General features: G+C 41.2%; 1 protein-coding gene across 8 annotated transcripts in view; it reads left to right on the plus strand.

Moving 5' to 3' along the window:
- Cdk12 (cyclin dependent kinase 12) overlaps positions 1-21,684 on the plus strand; it is an 82,602-nt gene that overhangs the window by 6,286 nt on the left and 54,632 nt on the right. For 7 of the 8 annotated variants that reach the window (XM_029569471.1, XM_008845301.3, XM_029569472.1 and 4 more), the window contains exons 2-5: positions 4,093-4,977; positions 16,431-16,607; positions 19,195-19,334; positions 20,042-20,212. In XM_029569471.1, the coding sequence (XP_029425331.1) occupies positions 4,093-4,977; positions 16,431-16,607; positions 19,195-19,334; positions 20,042-20,212 (1,373 nt within the window). The remainder of the gene's footprint in view (positions 1-4,092; positions 4,978-16,430; positions 16,608-19,194; positions 19,335-20,041; positions 20,213-21,684) is intronic. The other variant, XM_008845296.3, reaches the window with a different exon arrangement.

Here is a 21,684-nt window from a genome sequence, read left to right on the forward strand (position 1 = left end):
CCCCCCCCCCCTTTTTTTTCCCCCCTTTTTTCCTTGTTTTTTTTCTGTTAGTCCCATGGGGCCCGTCCCCCCCTGTTTTTTTTTTTTTTTTTTTGAGACAGTATTTTTGGTAGTAGCCCTGGCTGGCCTACAACTTCCTTTGTAGATCCAGCTGATTTCGAATTTGAAGCAATTCTGCTTCTGCTTTCCTAGTCCTAGGTTTGTTTACAGGTGTGTCATTATCCCTAGCTCTGATTTTCGTTTTGTTTTGTTCTTTGGTTTCTTTGAAACAGGGTGTAACTATAAAGCCCTGGACAGCCTGGAACTCTCTCTTTATATACCATACTGGCCTTGAATTCACAAATTCTGAAGTGAGCACACACCCAGCTCTGTCATTTTTTTTTGTTTGTTCATTTGATTTTTTAATTTGAAACAAAGTCTGACTGAAGCCCAGGCTAGCTCAGAACTCACTATGTGGCCAATGCTGTCTCCAAATTTTTTGCCTTAGCATCCTGTATATTGGGATGATGATCAAAAGCCCTACCAAATGATTTTTTAAAAATTACTTTTATTTTATGTGTATGAGTTTTATGCCTGCATGTAGGTAAACGTGCCTGTGTCCCTGTAGTGCGCTCAGAGGACAGAAAAGGCTGTCGGATCCCCTGGAACTGGAGTTACGGACAGCTGTTAGCTGCCATGTGGGTGCTGGGATTTGAGCCCAAGTCTTCTTTCTGCACGAACAGTCAGTGTTAACTGCGAAGCCATCTCTCCAGCCCCCCAAATGAATTTTAATTTTGCTTGATTCAAATATTTAGGGTTTTTTTGTTGTCTTTTTTTTTTTTTTTTTTTTGGAGATAATGGTTTCATGTAGCCCAGGCTGGCCTTGAACTTTCTATGTAGCTGAAAATGGCTTTTCTTAAGATTTCTTTTATTTTTTTTATTTTTATTTTATGTATATGAGTGTATTGCTTGCATGTAAATAGGTGCTCCCATGTTGTATGCAATACTCGTGGAGGTCAGAAGAGGATGTTGGATCCCCTGGAACTGGAGTTTATGGATGATTGTTAGCCACCATAGGGGTGCTAGAAGTCAAAGCCATGTCTTCTTTAAGTGTAGCCAGTGTTTTTAACCACTGAACCATCTCTCCAGGCCCAAGATTTATCTTATTTTTATTGTAAGTATATTTGCTTGTGTGGTGTATGTGTACCACATGTGTGCCTAGTGCCCACTGAGGCCAGAAGAAGAGAGTATCAGATATCCAAGAGAGTTATAGATGGTTGCGAGCTATCTTGTAGATGCTGAGAACTGAACCTACTGTTTTCTGCAGTAGTAGCCAGTGCTTTTAACTGCTGAGTCATCTTTCAAGCCCCAACTTGGAACTTCTGCTCCTTCTCCCTCTACCTCTTCAGTATTGGAACTTAGAGGCATATTATCGCCGTGCCCAGTTTACAATTTGGTTCTTCTTTATTTAAAAATAATGTTTTTTTTTCTTTTTTTTGGTCTTTTTGAGGCTTCCCTGTAGCCTCAGCTGGCCTGGAACTCACTGTGTAGACCAGGCTGGCCTCAAACTCTCAGAGATCCACCTGCCTGTGCCTCCCAAGTGCTGGGATTAAAGGCGTGTGCCACCACACCTGGCATATATATTTATTTATCAAATAACTTTTTCTTTTTTAAAATTTTGTTATTTTTATTTTATGTGTATGCATGTATTGCCTGCATATAGGTAAGTGCACCTGTGTTGTGCAATGCCCACAGAGGTCAGAAGAGGCTGTTGGATCCCCTGGGACTGGAGTTACGGACAGTTGTTAGTTGCCATGTGGGTACTGGGATTTGAACCTGGGTCTTCTGCAAGAAAAACCATTGTTCTTAACCGCTGAGCCATTTCTCCAGCCCCCTCAAGAACTTTATATATATATTTTTTTTTTTGTCTTTTTGAGACAGGGTCTCCCTATAGCCCCAGCTGGCCTGGAACTCACTATGTAGACCAGGCTGGCCTTGAATTCACAGAGATCTGCCTGCCTCTGCCTCCTGAGTGCTGGGAATAAAGGCGTTGCACCACCACGCCTGGCTCATGTATATATATATTTTATTATTTTTATTTTATGTGTATGCATGTATTGCCTCAGTGTTAGGTAAGCGCACCTATGTCATGCAGTGCCCTCAGAGGCTGTCAGATCCCCTGGAACTGGAGTTACGGGCAGTTCTTAGCTGCCGTGTGGGTGCTGGGATTCGAACCCGGGTCTTCTGCAAGAACAACCATTGTTCTTAACCACTGAGCCATCTCTCCAGTCCCCCATTCTTTCTTTATTTTGAGTATTTTGCCTGCATGTATAAAAGTATACACATGTTGTGGAATGCTCAGAGGCCAGAAGAGGGTGTTGGATCCCCTGAATGATTGTTAGCTTGCCATATGAGTTCTGGGGTCCTTAACAAGAGCAGCTAGTACTGTTAACCAACGAACCATCTCTCCAGCCCCCTAATTTTGTATTTGTTCAAGGGTGGCCTTGAACTTTCAATCCTCCAGCCATACCTTCTTCAGTGCTGGGATTATAGGTGTGTACCACCACATCTTTTTGTCTAGGTTTTTTGTTTTGTTTTTGTCTTTGTCTTTTTGAGAAAAGGTCTCCTGTAGTCCCGGCTGGCCTGGAACTCACTGTGTAAACTAGGCTGGCTTTACTATCACAGAGATCCACCTGCCTCTGCCTTCCAAGTGCAGAAATTAAAGGCATGCGCCGCCATGCCCAGTGTCTTGTCTAGCTTTTTTTTTTTTTTTTTTTGCTTTATTTTATTTTATTTATTATTTTTATTTTATGTGTATGAGTGTATTGCCTGTATGTAGGTAAGTGTATCCGTGTCGTGCAATGCCTGCAGAGGTCAGAAGAGGCTGTTGGATCCCAGGGACTGGAGTTACTGACAGTTGATTTATTCATTTATTTTGGTCTTTTTTTTTTTTTTTTGGTCTTTGAGACAGGGTCTCCCTGTAGCCCCAGCTGGTCTGGAACTCACTATGTTGACCAGGCTGGCCTTGAACTCACAGAGTTCTACATGCCCTGCCTCCCAAGTGCTGGGATTAAAGGCGTGCATCATCACACCCGGCTATTTTGGTCTTTTTGAGGCAGGGTCTCCCTCTAGCCCCAGCTGGTTTGGAGTTCGCTATATAGACCAGGTGGCCTAGATCTTACAGATCTGCCTGCCTTTGCCTCCTGAGTGCTGGGTTAAAAGTGTGTGCCACCACACCCAGAAAATGAACTTTTAAGATTTATTTTTAATCATGTGTATCTGTTTGTCTGTGAGTGTGGGTGCCCATGGAGACAGAGGTGTTGAGTCCCCTGGTGTAGGTAGGTGTGAATTGCCTCACACTGGTACTCTATAAGAGGACTTCTGTTTGATTGCCAGCACCTATGTTAGGCAATGTTTTTGTTTTTGTTTTGAGACAAGATCTCACTACGTTAGTTTTGACTAACCGAACTGGAACTCACTATGTAAAATAGGCTAGTCTTAAACTCCTTGCTTCTCTCTCCCATGTGCTGGGATTAAAAAAGCATGTGCCATCAGGCCCAGTGCAACTTTTTTTTTTTTGTAATGAACTTTGTGTGTGTGTGTGTGTGTGTGTGAGAGAGAGAGAGAGAAAGCGAGAGAGAGAGAGAGAGCGAGCGAGAGAGAGAGAGAGAGCGAGCGAGAGAGAGAGAGAGAGCGAGCGAGAGAGAGAGAGAGAGAGAGAGAGAGAGAGAGATTTTGCTATGAAAACTTTGGAACTGCTATGTAGCTCAGGCTGACTTTGAACTCAAGAGAATCTCTTAGCCTCCTATGTCCTGGGTTTGCAGATGTGCATTCCATGCATTTTGTTTTTTGAAACGGTCATTCTCTAGACCAGGCTAACCTAGAACTTACCATATAGTCCAGACTGGCCTTAGACTTACAGTGATCTTTCTACCTTGGCTGCTAACATGTTGAAATTATAAACCTGAGCTCCCAAATCTGACTCTAATCTTTTTAAGATTGACAGCTTACTCATGGAATTAAAGTTACAGTTCCCATAATGTTTTTTTGCTACATTTTCCTGTGTTTATCAGTCTATTTTGTCCATCTTAAACTGCTTCTTCTTTTCTTCAGTAGGAAATCCATGAAGTCCAGAAGTAGAAGTCCTGCATATTCAAGACACTCATCTTCTCATAGTAAAAAGAAGAGATCCGGGTCACGCAGTCGTCATTCCAGTATCTCACCTGTCAGGCTTCCATTGAATTCCAGCCTGGGAGCTGAACTCAGTAGAAAAAAGAAGGAAAGAGCAGCTGCTGCTGCAGCAGCAAAAATGGATGGGAAAGAATCCAAGGGTTCACCTATAATTTTGCCTAAAAAAGAGAACAGTTCACTTGAGGGGAAGGATTCAGGCATAGAGACTAAAAAGTTACCCAGAGGTGTAAAATTGGAAAAATCTAATCTAGATACTGAACTGGTAAATATAGCCCATTCAAACACAGAGGTCAAAAATTCTTTAGATACAGGGAAAGTAAAGTTGGATGAAAACTCTCAGAAGCATCCTGTTAAGGATTTGAAATCACAGGGAACAAAAGACTCTAAACCTGTAGCATTGAAGGAGGAGATTGTTATTCCAAAGGAAACAGAGTCGTCAGAAAAGGAGACCCTTCCTCCTCTCCCCACAGTTACTTCTCCTCCTCCCCCCTTACCATCTACTACCCCTCCACCTCAGATACCTCCTTTGCCACCTTTGCCTCCACTACCAGCTATTCCACAGCAGCCACCTCTGCCTCCTCCCCAACCACCATTTAGTCAGGTTCCTGTTTCTAGTACTTCAACTTTACCCCCTTCTCCTCACCCAAGGACATCTACTCTGTCCTCTCAGGCAAATTCTCAGCCCCTTGTACAGGTTTCCGTGAAGACTCAAGTATCTGTAACAGCTGCTATTCCACACATGAAAACTTCAACATTGCCTCCTCTGCCCCTCCCTCCCTTGTTACCTGGAGATGATGACATGGATAGGTAAGTCCCATAGTAGACTGGGAAAAGTTAGCCCTCTTGATCTCTAATGTATTTTGTTTTAAAATTTGTTGTTGAAACTAATGTATAGCTTTCAGAATGCTTTCATGAATAGGAATTGCCCCCCCCCCCAAGTCCACTCAAGTATTACTTGAAAGAAGAGTACTCAAATTTACTTTTTTTTTTTTTTTTTTTTAATTTTTTTGGTTTTTTAGAAACAGGGTTTCCCTGTAGCCCCAGCTGGCCTGGAACTCATTGTGTAGACCAGGCTGGCCTTGAACTTACTGAGATCCACCTGCCTCTGCCTCCCAAGTGCTGGGACTACAGGTGTGTGCCACCACGCCCAGCTTTAAAATTTACTTAAAAAAATTTTTTTTATTACATTTATTATTTATATGAGTATATGCACAACATGTTGCACATATGGCGGCAAGAACACAACTTGGTAGGAGTTAGGGGTTTTTTGGTCTTTTTGAGACAGGGTCTTCTGTAGTCCCAGCTGTCCTGGAACTTACTATGTAGACCAGGCTGGCCTTGAACTCAGAGATCTGCGTGCCTCTGCCTCCCAAGTGCTGGGACTAAAGGCGTGCACCACCACGCCTGACTTTGGGAGTCAGTTTTTTATTCTACCTTGTGGGTGTGGGCAGTTAGTGCTCAGGCTTGGTGGCAAGTGTCTTTATTCACTGAGTCATCTTTTGACCTTTTGTTGTTGTATCTTTGTTTGAGATGCCTCCTGAGTGGCATCCAGCTTTTTCTTTCTGTCCTTTTTTTTTTTTTTTTTTGAGAAAGGTCTTTCTGTGCTTCTTTGGCCTAGCATTCACTATAGCTCCAGCTAGCCTACAACCTACAACACACAGCAGTCCTCCTCCCTCAACCTCAGTGCTGAGATTATAGACTTATGCAACTGTGCCTGCCAGAATTAAGAATTTGAGACCTAGTAAATCTAAATCTTCTACTTTTTTAGATTTGTTTTTGTTTATTTATCTGTATGCATGTGAGCCTGCTAGAGTATTTATGTTCCACATGTGTACAGAAGCCCATGGAGACCAGAAGAAAGTGATAGATCCCTTGGAACTAGAGTTACAGGTGGTTGTGAGCCACTGTGGTTGCTGGGAACCTAATCCTCTGCAAGAACAATAAGTGTTCTTAACCATTGAGCCATCTCTTCAGACCCAAGTTTACTGTTTTTATTTGTGTGTGTGTGTGTGTGTGTGTGTGTGTGTGTGTACACGTGTGTGTACTCATGCAGGGGGTGTGCATATGGAACCCAGAGGGCAACCTTAGACTTCAGGCATCATTCGTCGGGGATCCATTTGTCTCTGCCCCCCCCAGTACTGAGATTACAAGCAGATAATGCCACCCTGCCCAGCTTTTTTACGTGGATTCTGGGGATTGAACTCAGGCCATCGTGCTTGTACATGAGTCAACTGAGCAATCTCCCCAGGCCCTATTTTCTTTTTTTTCTTTCTTTCTTTTTTTTGGTCATTTTTAAAAAAATATTTATTTTTTTATTTTTATTTTTTGTCCTTTTTGAGACAGGGTCTCCCTGTAGCCCCAGCTGTCCTGGAACTCACTATGTAGACCAGGCTGGCCTTGAACTCACAGACATCCGCCTGCCTCTGCTTCCTGAGTGCTGGGATTAAAGGCGTGCACCACCACACCCAGCCTATTTAGTCTTTTTATATGATGTGTATGAGTGTTATGCCTGCATCTAGGTAAGTGCACCCATGTCATGCAATGCCCTTGAAGGACAGAAGAGGCTGTCAGATCCCCTGGAACTGGAGTTACATACAGTTGTTAGCTGCCATGTGGGTGCTGGAATTCATACCCGGGTCTTCTGCAAGAACAACCAGTGTTCTTAACCGCTGAGCCATCTCTCCAGCCCCTTCTTTTGGTCTTTTTGAGACAGGGTATAGCCCCAGCTGGCCTGGAACTCACTCTGTAGACCAATCCAGCTTCCATTTCACAGATATCCACCCGCCTCTGCCTGCCAAGTGCTGGGACTAAAGGGGTGCGCCACCACACCTGGCTTTTATTTTTTAACTTAGTATTGTTTTTATTTGGGCATACATGCCATGATGTATACTGGTAGGTCAAAGGACAATATTATAGTTCTCTTCTTCCTCCTAGATAATAGGTTTCAGATCCAACTCAGGTCACTAAGATTGTGTGGCAACTGAGCCCTCTTGCTAGCTAGTGTTTTTATTCTTTAAAGTTTTTAATGTCTGTAGAAAATTAATAGTGATATAATTAAAATAACATGCTTCAGTAGGTTTATAATTGGGTAACTTTTAGCAAGAATTTCCTAATAATATTTTCCTGTATGATCATATTATCTTCACCACCCTGAAGAGCTTAATAGTGTTTTAATAAAATGGGTCAGTAGTGTAATGTTAATTAAGTAGTACCAGTGGTCTCCAAAATGTCTTTCAAAGCTTGGTAGGTGTTTGTGGTTCTTTTGTTTGTTCTTTTTTTTTTTTAATTTATTTTTCTTTTATGTATATGAGTGTTTTGCATTCATATATGTAAGCACACCCATGCATACAGTGCCACAGGTGCCAGAAGAGGGCCTTAGAGCCTCTGGAACTGAAGTTATGGATGGTTGTTAGCCATCAGTCATGTGGATACTGGGAACCAAATGTGGATCCTCTGCAAGAGCAGCCAAAGCTCTTAACCACTGAACCATCTCTCTAGCCAAACTAGGTTTATTTTGAAAGGGACTATTTTTTTGTTTCCATTTTTGTTTCTTTAGGCAGATTTTCAGGTAGCCCAGGTTGGCCTAGAATTCACTGTGTCAGTAAAGAATGACCTTGAACCTTATTCTCCTGACTCCACTCCAAATTCTGGAATTACTGGTATGTTCTATACCATGCCATCTGAACAAGTTACTTTAAAAAAAAATTACACTGGTTATGGTGTTGCCCTCCTATAATCCTACCAGTTGAGAGCTGGAGGCAGGAGGATCACTCAAACTCATCCTCGACTCTGTAGCTAGTGAGTTTAAGACCAACTTTGCCTACATGAGAACCTGTCTCAAAAAAAAAATCCATTCTATAAGAAACAAAAGCAATTATGTGGACTCTTTCCTGGTTAGAGTGCAGCTCAAAATAGGATAATAGGAAGTGCTTAAATTTTAATGAGTCCTTTGACTATTGAGAACTGAAACGATTAAGAAGCATGAATCTGATATTATTGAAGACACCATGAAAGGTTTTTAAACCATTGGTCATATTAGCTAGGCCAGATCTCCAAACAAACAAATAGCTTTATTCCCAAGCCTCTTCTTTCTTCCTTCCTTTCTTTTTCTTTTTTGAAACGGTCTCCCTGTACCCCAGGTGACCTGGAACTTACTGTGTAGTCCAGGCTAGCCTCCCATCTCAATGAGATCCTTCTGCCTCTGATTCCCCAGTACTGGGAAGCTTGTTACTTTATAGATGATACAAGTAATTTGAATAATGATCTTTGTGTGTATGTCTGTCCGTGTGTGTGTGTGAATGTATGTACATACACATATGCACATGAGGGTAGAGGTGCACATATATATGGAGACCTGAAGTTAGCCTTGGGTGTTCCTCAGGAGCCATCCACCTTGTTTCTTTTTTCAGGAACTGGTTTAATTATCAAAAGTCATATTTAATGCCACAACTAGAAACAATTGGTCACATTGCAATCTGAATGCAAACAAATTTTTGTGTTGTTTTGTTTTTTTGAGACAGGGTCTGCCTGTAGCCCCAGCTGGCCTGGAACAGGGTGGCCTTGAACTCACAAAGATCTACACCTGTCTGCCTCCCAAGTTCTATATTTTTGTGCCACTCCTGGCATAGTATTTTGGTTTTTAAACATTTATTTAGAATCAGTGTGGAAATGTGTGCCTTGGTGTGCATGTAGAAGTCAGAAGACAACTTGCAAGAGCCTGTTCTATCATGTGGGTCCCAGGGATTGAGCTTTAGGTCATCAAACTTGGCACATGCTTTTACCTACTTAGTCATCTTGTTAGCCTCACCTTGTTTTTGGAACTTGGGCTTGCCTAGCAAGTGAACCCCATGAATCCGCCTGTTCCTACAAGTCTGTGCCATCAGACCTATCTTTTTTTTTTTTTTAATTTTTTTTTTAACATTTTGTTTATTATTTTTATTTTATGTGTATGAGTATATTGCCTGCATGTATGTGAGTGCACCCGTGTCGTACAATGTCAGAAGAGGGCTTCAGGTTCCTTTGGAACTGGAGTTAAGGATGGTTCATGGCCACCAGGTGGGTGCTGAGAATCGAACCCGAGTCCACTGCAAGAGCAGTCAGTGCTCTTAACTGCTGAGCCATCTCTCCAGTCCCCTATCTTTTTTTTAATTAAATTTTTTTATCCAGCTGGGCATGGTGATGCATGCCTTTTAATCTCTGAGACTGAAGCAGGTGGATCTCTGTAAGGAACCTGGCCTTCATAGTTAGTTCCAGGCCACTACATGGAGACCCTGTCTCAAAAAAGACCAAAAAAATTTTTTTTATTTTAAATTATGTATATGTGTGCCTGTGTGGGCATGTGCTTGTGAGTGGAAGTGCTAGTGGAGAACAGAGGTGTTAGATCCTCCTGGAGCTGGAATTACAGATAATTATGAGCTGCCCTGTGTGGGTACTGGGTATCCAACTGGGGTCCTTTGTAAGAGCAATACAAACTCTTAACCTCTAAGCCATTTCCCCAGCCCCCAGGCCCATCTTCCTATGTTGGTGTTAGGGATCAAACTTAGGCCCTCATGCTTGGGCAGCATCATGCACTTTACTTTCTGAGCCTTTTCTCCAGCCCTTAACTGTTGATTCTTTTCAACCCTTTAGATCTATAGTCTCTTAGACTTGCCCTCTGTGCCTTTTAAGTATGGTGGTGGTAATATAGCAAATGGATAGTGTGTTTTGCTATTTTGAGATAATGATCTTGCTGTGTTGCCTAGTCTGGTCTTGAACTCCTGGGCTCAAGTCGTTTTTCTTCTTCAGCTACCCAAGTAGCTAGAACTACAGGTGATGTACTACTATAGCCAGCTGTTATGTTTTTATTTTTTAAAATATCTTATTAATTTATTATTTTATGTGTATGTTTTGCCTGCATGTAGTGTTCACCATGTGTGTACGATGTCATGGAGACCAGAAGAAGACTTTGGATGTCCAGGAACTGGAATTAAAGACAGTTGTTAGCTACCATGTGGTGTTGGGAATTGAACCATGGTCCTACACAAGAGTAGCTAGTGCTCTTAACTGCTGAGTAATTAATGCCTTTAATCTCAGCACTTGGGAAGCAGAGGCAGACTGATCTCTGAGTTAGAGATTATTCTAGTCTACGTAGGGAGTTTCAGACCAACTGGGGCTACAGGAAGACTCAAAAAAAAAAAACCTATGACTTTTCATAATGGCCAGTGATTTTAAAGAAATATATCACATACTTTTTCTAAGTATACATTATTATATACACACAAAAGTAAATATTGAATGACCTTACTCTTACCTTTTCCTCACAAATCTGAAATTTAAAAGTCCTGATTAGAATTTATTAATTCTGCCACATAATGAGGACTATAAGAGGAATATAAAGAACAGAACCTTGGCCTGGTATGCACCTTTAATCCCAGCACTTGGGAGATAAGAGTCAGGCAGACCTCCATAGCGAGTTCCAGGCCCGCCAAAAAATCAGAAGCTGTTCATATAGACTGTATTTAAAGTACACATTGTACTTCTCATGAATAAAATTTACATATATGTTTTTTAGATTTATTTTTGTTTTATGTATTTTGAGTGTTTTTCCTGTATATATGTGTAGATGAATGTATGTATTAGTAATATGCAAGATCTTAAAATGTATAATACTTTAAGCTAGCACATAGAATGAGTTTCAATCTGACATTTTTTTGGGGTGGGGGCGTCTATTTGAGACAGGCTTTCCCTGTAGCCTCAGCTGGCTTGGATTCCTATGGAGACCAGGCTGGCCTTGAACTCGGATGGGATTAAAGGCGTGCACCAGTACACCTGGCTCATTTTGACATTTTCATACATGTATAAAACTGTACTTAGCCTGCCTGACATAGTAGAGCATGCCTTTAGTCCCAGCACTTGGGAGGAAGAGGCAGGCGGATCTCTGTGAGTTCAAGGCTTGCCTGGTCTGCCTAGTGAGTTCCAGGCCAGCTGGGGCTACAGGGAGACTCTGTCTCAAAAAAACAAAAAAAAAAAAAAAAAACGTGCTTAGCACAAGCCCATTTCGTCCCTCCTCAAAATTTTATTGTTCTTATGTTTTTGTTGGAAAAGAACACAATTGAGCATTATCAATAGGGACTTGCCTAGTTTATAATCTATTCATAGGATTCTTGTTGAATGTCTTTATGGTTACAAATTGATTTTGAAACACGTAATGCCATGGAGGTCAGAAGAGGGCTTCGGAGTCCCCTGGAACTGGAGTTAAGGATGGTTCGTAGCTGCCATGTGGGTTCTGGGACTTGAACCCGGGTCCGCTGCAAGAGCAGTCAGTGCTCTTAACTACTGAGCCATCTCTCCAGCCCCATTATTTACTTTTTTGACCAAGTCTACACATAATTATTCCCCCTATCATGTCAAAGAGTTCAGAAATCTGGAGTTGATAGAAAGCCCATCAGGATAGCTATGTTCTGGATAGGGGAGGAGGGTAAAGTGAGCCATTTGGTACTTTATGTATGCATGTGGGCACATGTGTGAGCCTTCCAGAAAAAAAACTATTTTGTTGAAATCGATTTTGATTCTGAAAATGTCTTTCCTAGTTTAATGTAATTATTTGTGTTTTTTTTGAGATAGGATCTTACTGTGTAGCCATGATTGGCCTGGAACTTACATGTGTATAAGGCTGACATTGAGTTTACAAAGATCCAGCTACCTCTGTCTCCTAAGTTCTGAGATTAAAAGCATGTGCCACCATGCCTAGCTAGTTTTTTTTTTTTTGTTTTGTTTTAAATATTTATTTTACATGTGTAAGCGTTTTGCCTGCATATATATGTGTGTACCACATGTGTGTCTGATGAACAGAGGCTCTAGAAGAGGGTGTCGAATTCCCCTTGCAATAGAGTTAACATACGGTTTTTGAGACAGGGTCTCACTATGTGGACCTGGCTAGCCTAGAACTCATGTAGTCCATGCTGGCATCAAATTTGAGCTTACTGTATAACTGAGAACAACCTTAACTTGTTTCTCTTGAACTAATTTTTTTTCTCTCTGTGTATATGTAGGAGTGTTTGTGTGTAGGTGTGTTTTAAGGATTTATTTAACCTGGATGAATGTTTTGCTTGCATGTATATAAGTGTACCATATGTGTACATATGTGGAGGTCACAAGAGGGCTTTTGGATCCCCTGGATTTGGAGTTATAGACTGCTGTTATTCACCCTGTGGGTGCTCCGAATCAAACCTGGAGTCTTCTAAGAGAGCAGCCAGTGCGTGCCCTTAACCCCACTGAGCAATCTCTCAAGCCCATTTTTGTTACCTTTTGTTTTTGTTGTTTTTGTTTTATTTTAATTTACTCTGCGTGTGTGTGTGTGTGTCTGTGTGTATACATATGAGCCACAGTGTACGTGTAGATGTTACAATATAGACTTGTGAGAGTCAGTGCTCTCCTTCTACCTGTGGTTTCCAGGGATCAAACCTAATTTGTCAAGCTTGATGGCAAACAGCATTACTTGCTGAGCTATCTTGCTGACTCTGACTAAACATCTGATCCTTCTACCTCCATTTTCCTTGTGCAGGGGTCATAGGTCTGTACTACTTCATCCAGTTTATGCAGAGCTTAGGAACTTGGGGTCTCTGCACATCATATAAGCACTCTACCAACCAAGCTATACCTCTAACCCCTGCACCCAGATTTCAGCTCTTAATTTTTAGAACAAGTTTGTAAATACCATCGAAATATCTCTGAGTCAAGCAAGAGATAAGTGATAATATTTAAGGGTTTTTTTGTTTGTTTTTTGAGACAGTATCTGATCATGTATCTTTGGCTAGCCTGGAACTTGATAGGTAGACAAGGCTGTCTGGAACTGGATTCCAGGATAACCAGGGCTACAATAGTGAAACCCTGTCTCCAAAATAGGAAAAATTTCTGACTGGATATGATAGTATATACCTCTAATCCCAATATTTAGGAGGTGGAAACAGAAGGAACACAATTTCAAGCCCAGCCTGGGTTACATAATGAAGAAGTTGTTCAAAAAAAGAAAAGGAAAACATTTTTCTTAAAGTTAATAAATTCCGTGTTCTTGGTTGGTACAGTGACTCAGTGAGTAAGGGTTCTTGCCACCAATCCTGAAGATTAGAACCCACATGGTAGGAGAGATCCAACTTACACAAATTGTCCTCTGACCTCCATATGCATGTTGTGCCTTGTGCCACTCACCCCATAAAAATTCCATGTTCTTTATTAACAAACACTTCGATATTTGAGGCAGGGTTTCTATGTAGCTCAGCCTGACCTTACACAATCTTCCTACCCTAGTTTCCCAATTGCTGTGATTACAGGCAGGTGCTACTTCATCTGGCATGAACCCCGCCTCCCTTCTTTTTGAGGCAAAGTCTCACTATATAGCTCCTGTCTTACTGAGACATTATAGAGATCTCCCTGCCTCTGCTGCTCAAGTGTTCGGATTAAAGGTGTGTACCACCATGTCCAGCGACATAAAATGTTGTCTTAGAAATGCTTACATTGGGGGCTGGAGAGGTGGCTCAGCAGTTAAGAGCACTTGACTGCTCTTGTAGAGGACCCAGATTTGGTTCCCATCACCCACATGGCAGTCTAACTCCAGTTCCAAGGGGTTTGATGCCCTCTTTGTCCTCCACTGGAATTGCATGACAAGTGCAGATACATACATGCAAGCAAACTACTCATACACATTAAAAAAGATATTGTAAGGGATAGGCCAGTTCTTAAGGCTCCAGGAAGTTTTTTTTTTTTTTGTCTTTTTTTTAAGACAGGGTCTCCCTATAGCCCCAGCTGGTCTGGAACTCACTGTGTAGACCAGGCTGGCTTTGAACTCACAGAGATGCACCTGCCTCTGCATCCCTGGGTTGGCACCTTTTTTTTTTTTTTAAATATAGCCACATATCTGAAAGTTTGAGTATGTTGGTGGAGTGGCTAGAATTCTTAGGTTCTTTCCATTTTCTCATTACATGAAAGAATACCAAAGACTAGTCTAGTTTATTTGTAGGCATGAATTAGTATGCTGCCTGTAGATGTCTTACCGTTTTTGATGATATGCTTGACATAAAATCTACTATTTAATCATAAGTAAATTAGAAGATCTTTGTTTTTAATTGGGGGCTGGAGAGATGGCTTGGTGTTGAGTGATTGGTGCTCTTGCAGAGGACCTGAATTTGGTTCCTACCACTCACATCTGGTGGCTCTTGACAGCTTGTATCTCTGCTTCCATGGGATCAAACACCCTCTTTTAAAAATTATTTTTATTTTATGTATATGAATATTTTGGGTGCATTATGTAAGTGCACCCATGTGTGCATAGATACCCTCTTTTGACCTACACAGGCATCTATACATAGACAAACATAGGTAGACATAAATTTAAAATCTGTTTTAAAAATTGGATTTGTCAGCCGGGTGCGGTGGCACAAGTCTTAAATCCCAGCACTTGGGAGGCAGAGGCAGGCGGATCTTTGTGAGTTCGAGGCCAGCCTGGTCTACATAATGAGTTCCAAGCCAGCTGTGGCCACAGGGAGACCCAATCTCAAAAAGACAAAAAATAAAAATTGGATTTGCCAGGCTTGGTGGCACATGCCTTTAATCCCAGTACTGGGGAGGCCGAACTAGGCAGACTGCTGTGAGTTCAAGGCCAGCCATGGCTAGATAGTGAAACCCTAACTCCAAGCAAAACAAAGCAAAGAGATCCAAAATTTGACTGTTTTTCCAATTTCTAGAAAGCTGTCTTCAGTTTTTCTTTTCCATACTAAGTACTATAATTTACTGGTTATGTGAGCCCTACCAGTACCTTAGTAAGTCTGAAATTGCTTCTTGGACTTTCTTACCTTTTTAGTCTAAGAGGTGTTAGTTTCTGTGGTCAGTGATCATTGTAGTCTATTTCCAAGAAGCTAGAATAATTGTGTATATTTTTCAGTACTTCTGATTTCCAATTTAGTTATAAAACACTGATAGTATTTTATCTTCCTGAGTTCTCCAGCTTTATAATAAAGCCTTTTAACTCTTGTTTCATGAATTGTATGAGTTACAGTAATATTTTGTGACTTTTAGAGCTCCATACATTTTATTGTTTTGTTTTTTTCAGACAGGATCTCATGTAGTTTTTCACATCAAACTTGTAATATAGTTAGGGATAACCTCTAACTCTTGTTTTCTGTTCTTGTTTGTTTTTATTTTTCTTTCTGAGGTAGGCTCTTACTGTGTAGCCCTGGTCGGCCTGGAACTTGCTCTGCATACCAGACTGGCCTTCATTTTAAAGATATCCACCTAGCTCTTTCTTAGGAATGCTAGGATTAAAGGTGTGTGCCACCATACCCACCCTGAGCCTCTAACCTCTTGATCCTTCTGCCTGTACCTCCTCAAGCTTGGGTCCCCATCCTCCCTACCCCATACTACCCCTACCATATACTGAGGATTTATCAGGGCCTGGCATCACTAAGTTCCCTGGGCTGACTTGGAACTCATTTTGTAGTCTAGACTTGCTTTGAACTTTTAATCCATCTTCCTTAACCTCTGAAATAGCTAGAATTATTAGGCCCAAGCCAGTAGGCCCAGCTGTGAAAGAGTTTGATGAAAGAACTAAAAGTAATAGTTTTTTATTGTTGTTTCTTTGTTTCATAAGACAGGATCTCATTCGACATGTAGCCCAGAGTGGCCTGGCACTCTTGATCCCTCCTACCTTATTTTCTGAAGTATTGGAATTACAGAAGTATCCCATCATGTCCAGCTAAAATTCAAATTTATCTTAAGCTGTGGTAAACTGTTTCTCTTATATTACAGTTTCACATATGTGTGATTTTTGTTTTGAGACAGGGATCTGTCCCAGAATTCATTATATAGACCAGACTAGCCTCCAACTCACAGAGGTCCACCTGCCTGAGTGCTAGGTTTAAAGGGCGTACACCACCACCTGGCCTTTTTTTTTCCAAGTAAAATCCTCATACATGATGCTGTTGGAGTTCGGTCTTTAGCACCTCAGAAAACGTAAAATCTTTATAATCTTTTAATAGTTGGGTATCATAATGTTATATTTTTCTTTTATTTTGGTCTTTTGTTTTGAGACAGGGTCTCTTTGTAACCCCAGCTGACCTGGAACCCTATGTAGACCAGGCTGGTCTCGAACTCACAGAGATACGCCTACATCTTCCTCTAAGTGCTGGGATCAAAGGCGTGCTCATAATGTTATTTTAAATTTTTACTTCCATATTCTTGAAGTAATTGTAATCTTTTAATCTTTTATGTTCTTCATCTTTATTGTTTAGTCCAAAAGAAATGCTTTCCTCAAAACCTGCAAGGAAAGAGAAGGAACAGAGGACACGACACTTACTTACAGACCTGCCTCTTCCGCCTGAGCTACCTGGTGGGGATCCATCTCCCCCAGACTCTCCAGAGCCAAAGGCAATTACAGCACCTCAGCAATCATATAAAAAGCGACCAAAGTAAGTTTTCTCAGGGATCTGCTTTTGTTTTTAAATTTTTGATTTGTTTATTTTTATGGGTATGAGTGTTTTGTCTGCATTTAAGTGCACCTGGAGCTGTAGTTACAGGGACAGTTTTTAGTTGCCATGTGGGAACCAAACCCTGGTTAAGAGGAACCAGTACTCTTGACCACTGAGCTGTATCTCTAGCTCTTTTGTTTTTGAGACAGGATCTCACTGTATAGCCCTCTATAGCCAGAAACTAACTATGTAGACCAGGCTGGCCTCCAACAAAGATCTGACTGCCTCTGTTTCCAGACATTTGGGATTAAAGACTCAGGGACTTTTTTCTTTTTTCTTTTTTTTTAATGGGTATGAGTGTATTGTCTGCATGTACGTAAACGTACCAGTGTTGGGCAATGCCTTAGGAGGTTAGAAGAGGGCATTGAATTCCCCTAGAGCTGTTACAGATGGTTGCTAGCCACCATGTGGGTATTGGGAATCAAACATGGGTCCTCTGCAAGAGCAGCCAGTTTTTGTTTTTGTCTTTTTGAGACAGGGTCCCCTTGTAGCCCCAGCTGCCCTGGAACTTACTATGTAGACCAGGCTGGCCTCAAACTCACAAAGATCCACCTGCCTCTGCCTCCCAAGTGCTAGGATTAAAGCTGTGCGCCACCATGCCCGGCCGATCAGCCAGTCTTTTAACCCCTGAGCTCTCTCTCTAGCCCCTGGATCTACAATTTTTTTGGTCTTTTTTTGAGACCGGGTCTCCCTGTAACCCCAGCTGGTCTGGAACTCATACTATGTAGACAAGGCTAGCCTTGAGATTTGCCTGCCTCTGCCTCCTGAGTGCTAGGATTAAAAGTATGCGCCACCATGCCAGGCCCTGGATCTACTTTTAATTCAAGTATTTTCCTTTGTTTAGATCGAAATTTTACCTGTCTTCCACAATCCATACTAGTTAGTTCATAGAAATATGGGCCCAAAATATATATCTTTTAATTTTATGTACAAAAGTCTTCCTAGGAAGACTCTCCATCTGTTCCTACAGATACCTAGCTATGTTCTTTTAGAAGTCCATGTACTTAGTGAATGTTCATTCCTCATGCACACACAGATTTTTTTTCCTTCTGTAGACAATCTCACTCAGTAACTCAGGTTGGCCTGGAAGTAACTATGGGTTCCATGCTCATCTAAGACCTGCAACAATCTTTTTGCCTCAGCCTTTCAGGTGCTATGATTACAGGCCTGAAGCACCACTTTCAGCTCCATTGTGTCTTGAGTTCATGACACAGGACTATTAAAGAACAAAAAAGCCCTTTAAGGCAGAATATGTCAGCCATGTACACATTAATGTAAAATTAATAAACGATTTTTTTTTTTTTGGTCTTTTTGACACAGGGTCTCCCTGGCCCAAAACCCACTGTGTAGACCAGGCTGGTCTGAAACTCACAGAGCTCCACCTGCCTCTATCACATCATAATTTTTTTAAATATTTTATTTATTTTTATTTTAAATGTATGCTTGTATTGCCTGCATGTAGGTAAGTGTACCCCTGTCATGCAGTGCCCATGGAGGACAGAAGAGGCTCTCAGATCCCCTGGAGCTGGAGTTATGGACAGTTGTTAGCTGCCCTGTGGGTGCTGGGATTCAAACCTGGATCTTCTGCAAGAACAACCAGTGTTCTTAACCGTATTTTATTTATTTTTATTTTAAATGTATGCTTGTATTGCCTGCATGTAGGTAAGTGTACCCCTGTCATGCAGTGCCCATGGAGGACAGAAGAGGCTCTCAGATCCCCTGGAGCTGGAGTTATGGACAGTTGTTAGCTGCCCTGTGGGTGCTGGGATTCAAACCTGGATCTTCTGCAAGAACAACCAGTGTTCTTAACCGCTGAGCTATCTTTCCAGCCCCACATCATAAATATTTTATAAATTGGTCAGGTCATTTGATTGTTAGCATTCCTTTTTCTTTTTTTAAAAAATTTTATTATTTTTAATTTATGTGTATGTGTGTATTACCTGCATGTAGGTAGGTGCACCTGTGTTGTGCAGTGCCCTCAGAGGTCAGAAAAGGCTGTCAGAGCCCCTGGGACTGGAGTTACAGACAGTTGTTGACTGCCATGTGGGTGCTGGGATTCGAATCTGGGTCTTCTGCAAGAACAACCAGTGTTCTTAACCACTGAGCCATCTCTCCAACCCCTGCATTCCTTTCTTAATAATAAAACTAACACATCATTGAGCACATATTAACTGCCTGTTTTGTTATTTTCATAGTTGCCTTAGAATATAAAGGTTCTTTTTTATTTGGCTGTTAATGGACATTGAATCCATGACCTTGCTTATGTTAAGCAAGTCCTCTACAACTGAGCCTTTTCTCTTGCTCTGAATGTGTTAAGAATGTTCTTCCCATTTTATAGTTACAGCCAAACTCAAGAGGTCAGAAAGTAAATGATGCTTTTATTATCCAGAATTCCATCATGATCACTGTGAGATACTGTTTAAACTATTTTATATCATTTTATTTCTGCTGTATCAATACAATATTTATAAAAAGGAGCCAGTCAATTAATTGTGAAAGATAATGGTTTCACTGATTCTATTTTTAGAATTTGTTGTCCTCGATACGGAGAAAGAAGACAAACAGAAAGTGATTGGGGGAAACGGTGTGTGGACAAGTTTGACATTATTGGGATTATTGGAGAAGGAACTTATGGCCAAGTATATAAAGCCAAGGACAAAGACACAGGTAAGCAGTCATATAAAATTATTTGTGTCAAGTTTAACAATTTAGCAATTACTGATATTTTAAATAGATTTAGTAAAAGTAAGCTTTAGGTTCTAATTTGTTCTCTTTTTGTGTGTGTTTGGTTTGGTTTGGTTTGGTTTGGTTTGGTCTTTTTAAACAGGGTCTCCCTGTAGCCCCAGCTGGCCTAGTATTCACTGTGTAGACCACATTTGCCTCAAACTCACAGAGATATGCCTGCCTCTGCCTCCCTAGTGCTGAGACTAAAGGTGTGTCTCACCCCACCAGGCCCCTAATTTGTTCTCTTTAAGAGCTAAATTTTAGCTACACTAAACTTTTCCAAAAGAGTAGTAGTCATACATCCATCAGTGTCTGTTCCAGGACCTATACCCAAACTGGCAAATTTCCAGGTTTCATATACAAGCTTAGACTACTTAGCAAGATCCTGTCCTAGAAAGGAGAGAGACTATGAGAACACCAGAATATAAGATTAGGAACTGGATGAGTAGGCCAGTGGTAGAATGCATGCTTAGCATAAGCTATAAGTTTTAATACTCAGCCTCTCAAAGAGGAAGGGAAACATAGAGGTTTTATATAGAAAAACATAAAAATGCTTAAGTCTGTCTAACAGAGCAAGGACATGAAATGCTGGTGCCTGTAGGTAACTGAAAGTGCTAACTGATAATAATAGTTTGCATTTGTTTTGGCAGGAGAACTAGTAGCTCTGAAGAAGGTGAGACTAGACAATGAGAAAGAGGGCTTCCCAATCACGGCTATTCGTGAGATCAAAATTCTTCGACAGTTAATCCACCGAAGTGTTGTTAACATGAAGGAAATTGTCACAGATAAACAAGATGCACTGGATTTCAAAAAGGACAAAGGTACTAACAGAAATTTCTATTTCTAAAACATTGATTGAAACAATTTCCTTTTTTTTGTTTTTTTGTTTTTTTGTTTTGTTTTTTTTTGTCTTTTTGCGACAAGGTCTCCCTGTTAGCCCCAGCTGGCCTAGTATTCACTGTGTATACCACGTTGGCCTCAAACTCACAGAAATCTGCCTGCCTCTGCCCCCCAAGTGCAGGGACTGAAGGCATGCGCCACCAAGCCTATCTCAACATATTCTTTATCACTGTTAAACTCCAGAGGCAGGTGGCTCTCTGTGAGTTCAAGGACAGCTTGGTCTACATAGCAGACTCCAAGCCACCTGGGGCTACAGGGAGACTCTGTCTCAAAGAAGTTGTCATCCAGGTAAGTAAAATATGCTGTGATATGTTTAATACATTTTGGGTGTCTCTCCCACTCCACCCACCGGATCATCACTTTTTTTCTTTGATAGTCTCCCTATGAACACCAGCCTGGGCTCCAGCTGTCCTTAGTCATCCTGCCTTATCCTCCTGAGTACTGCCATTGCAGATGCATGCTCCTACATTTAGATTTCCATGTTTATTGCTTTTACTTACTTTTCCTTTATAAAATGCACTTTATCTGCTTGTCTTTTGCAGTTTTCGTGTTTTTCTTAAGTTATATCAGGTCTTACTGAAATCTCTATAAAATACCTTAATCCTAAAACTTCAGAATGACCTGAAACTTGATATGTTTGTAGACCAGCTGGGGCTGAAACTCTATGTAGATAGGCCAAGCTGGCCTCAATCTCACAGAGATCTGCCTACTTCAGCATCCTGAGTGTTGGGATTAAAGTCATGTGCTGCCACACCTGTCCCAGATAGAGTCTTTCATTAATGGAATCATGAACATCTTTCGACATTTTAGGGATGCTATGAACCTGCCTATTCAAAAAAAAAAAAAATTTACAAGAGCTTGGAGAGATGGCTCAGTGGGTAAGTGTCATGCAAACATGAGGAACCAATATCCTGTGTAAAAACTGAGCATAGCTGTACATGCCTCTAACCCTGCACTGTGCAATGTAGAAACAGGTGGATCCTTGATGCTCACTGGCCAGTCAAGCCAAAATTTCGAGCTCTAAGTTCAGTGAGAGACACTTGTCTCAAAAAGTGGAATATCAGGCTCTGGAGAGGTTGCTCAGCTGTTTAAGAACACTGACTGTTCTTGCAGAAGACCTGGGTTCGAATCCTAGCACCCACATGGCAGCTAACAACTGTCCATAGCACCAGTTCAGGGAATCAGACAGCCTCTTTTGTCCTCCGCAGGCATTACATGACACGGGTGCACTTGCCTACATGCAGGCAAATCACGCATACATATAAAATAATAAATAAATTTTTTTTTTAAAAAAAAAAGTAAAATGTAAAGAGGGAGGTATCCAAAGTCAGCCTTTGACTGCCACATTTGACACATTGGCCAGCATATCTATACATATATATATATATATATA

This window comes from Nannospalax galili, unplaced genomic scaffold, assembly GCF_000622305.1.
Source record: "Nannospalax galili isolate Female #2095 unplaced genomic scaffold, S.galili_v1.0 scaffold1382, whole genome shotgun sequence".
Classification (NCBI taxonomy): Eukaryota; Metazoa; Chordata; class Mammalia; order Rodentia; family Spalacidae; genus Nannospalax; species Nannospalax galili.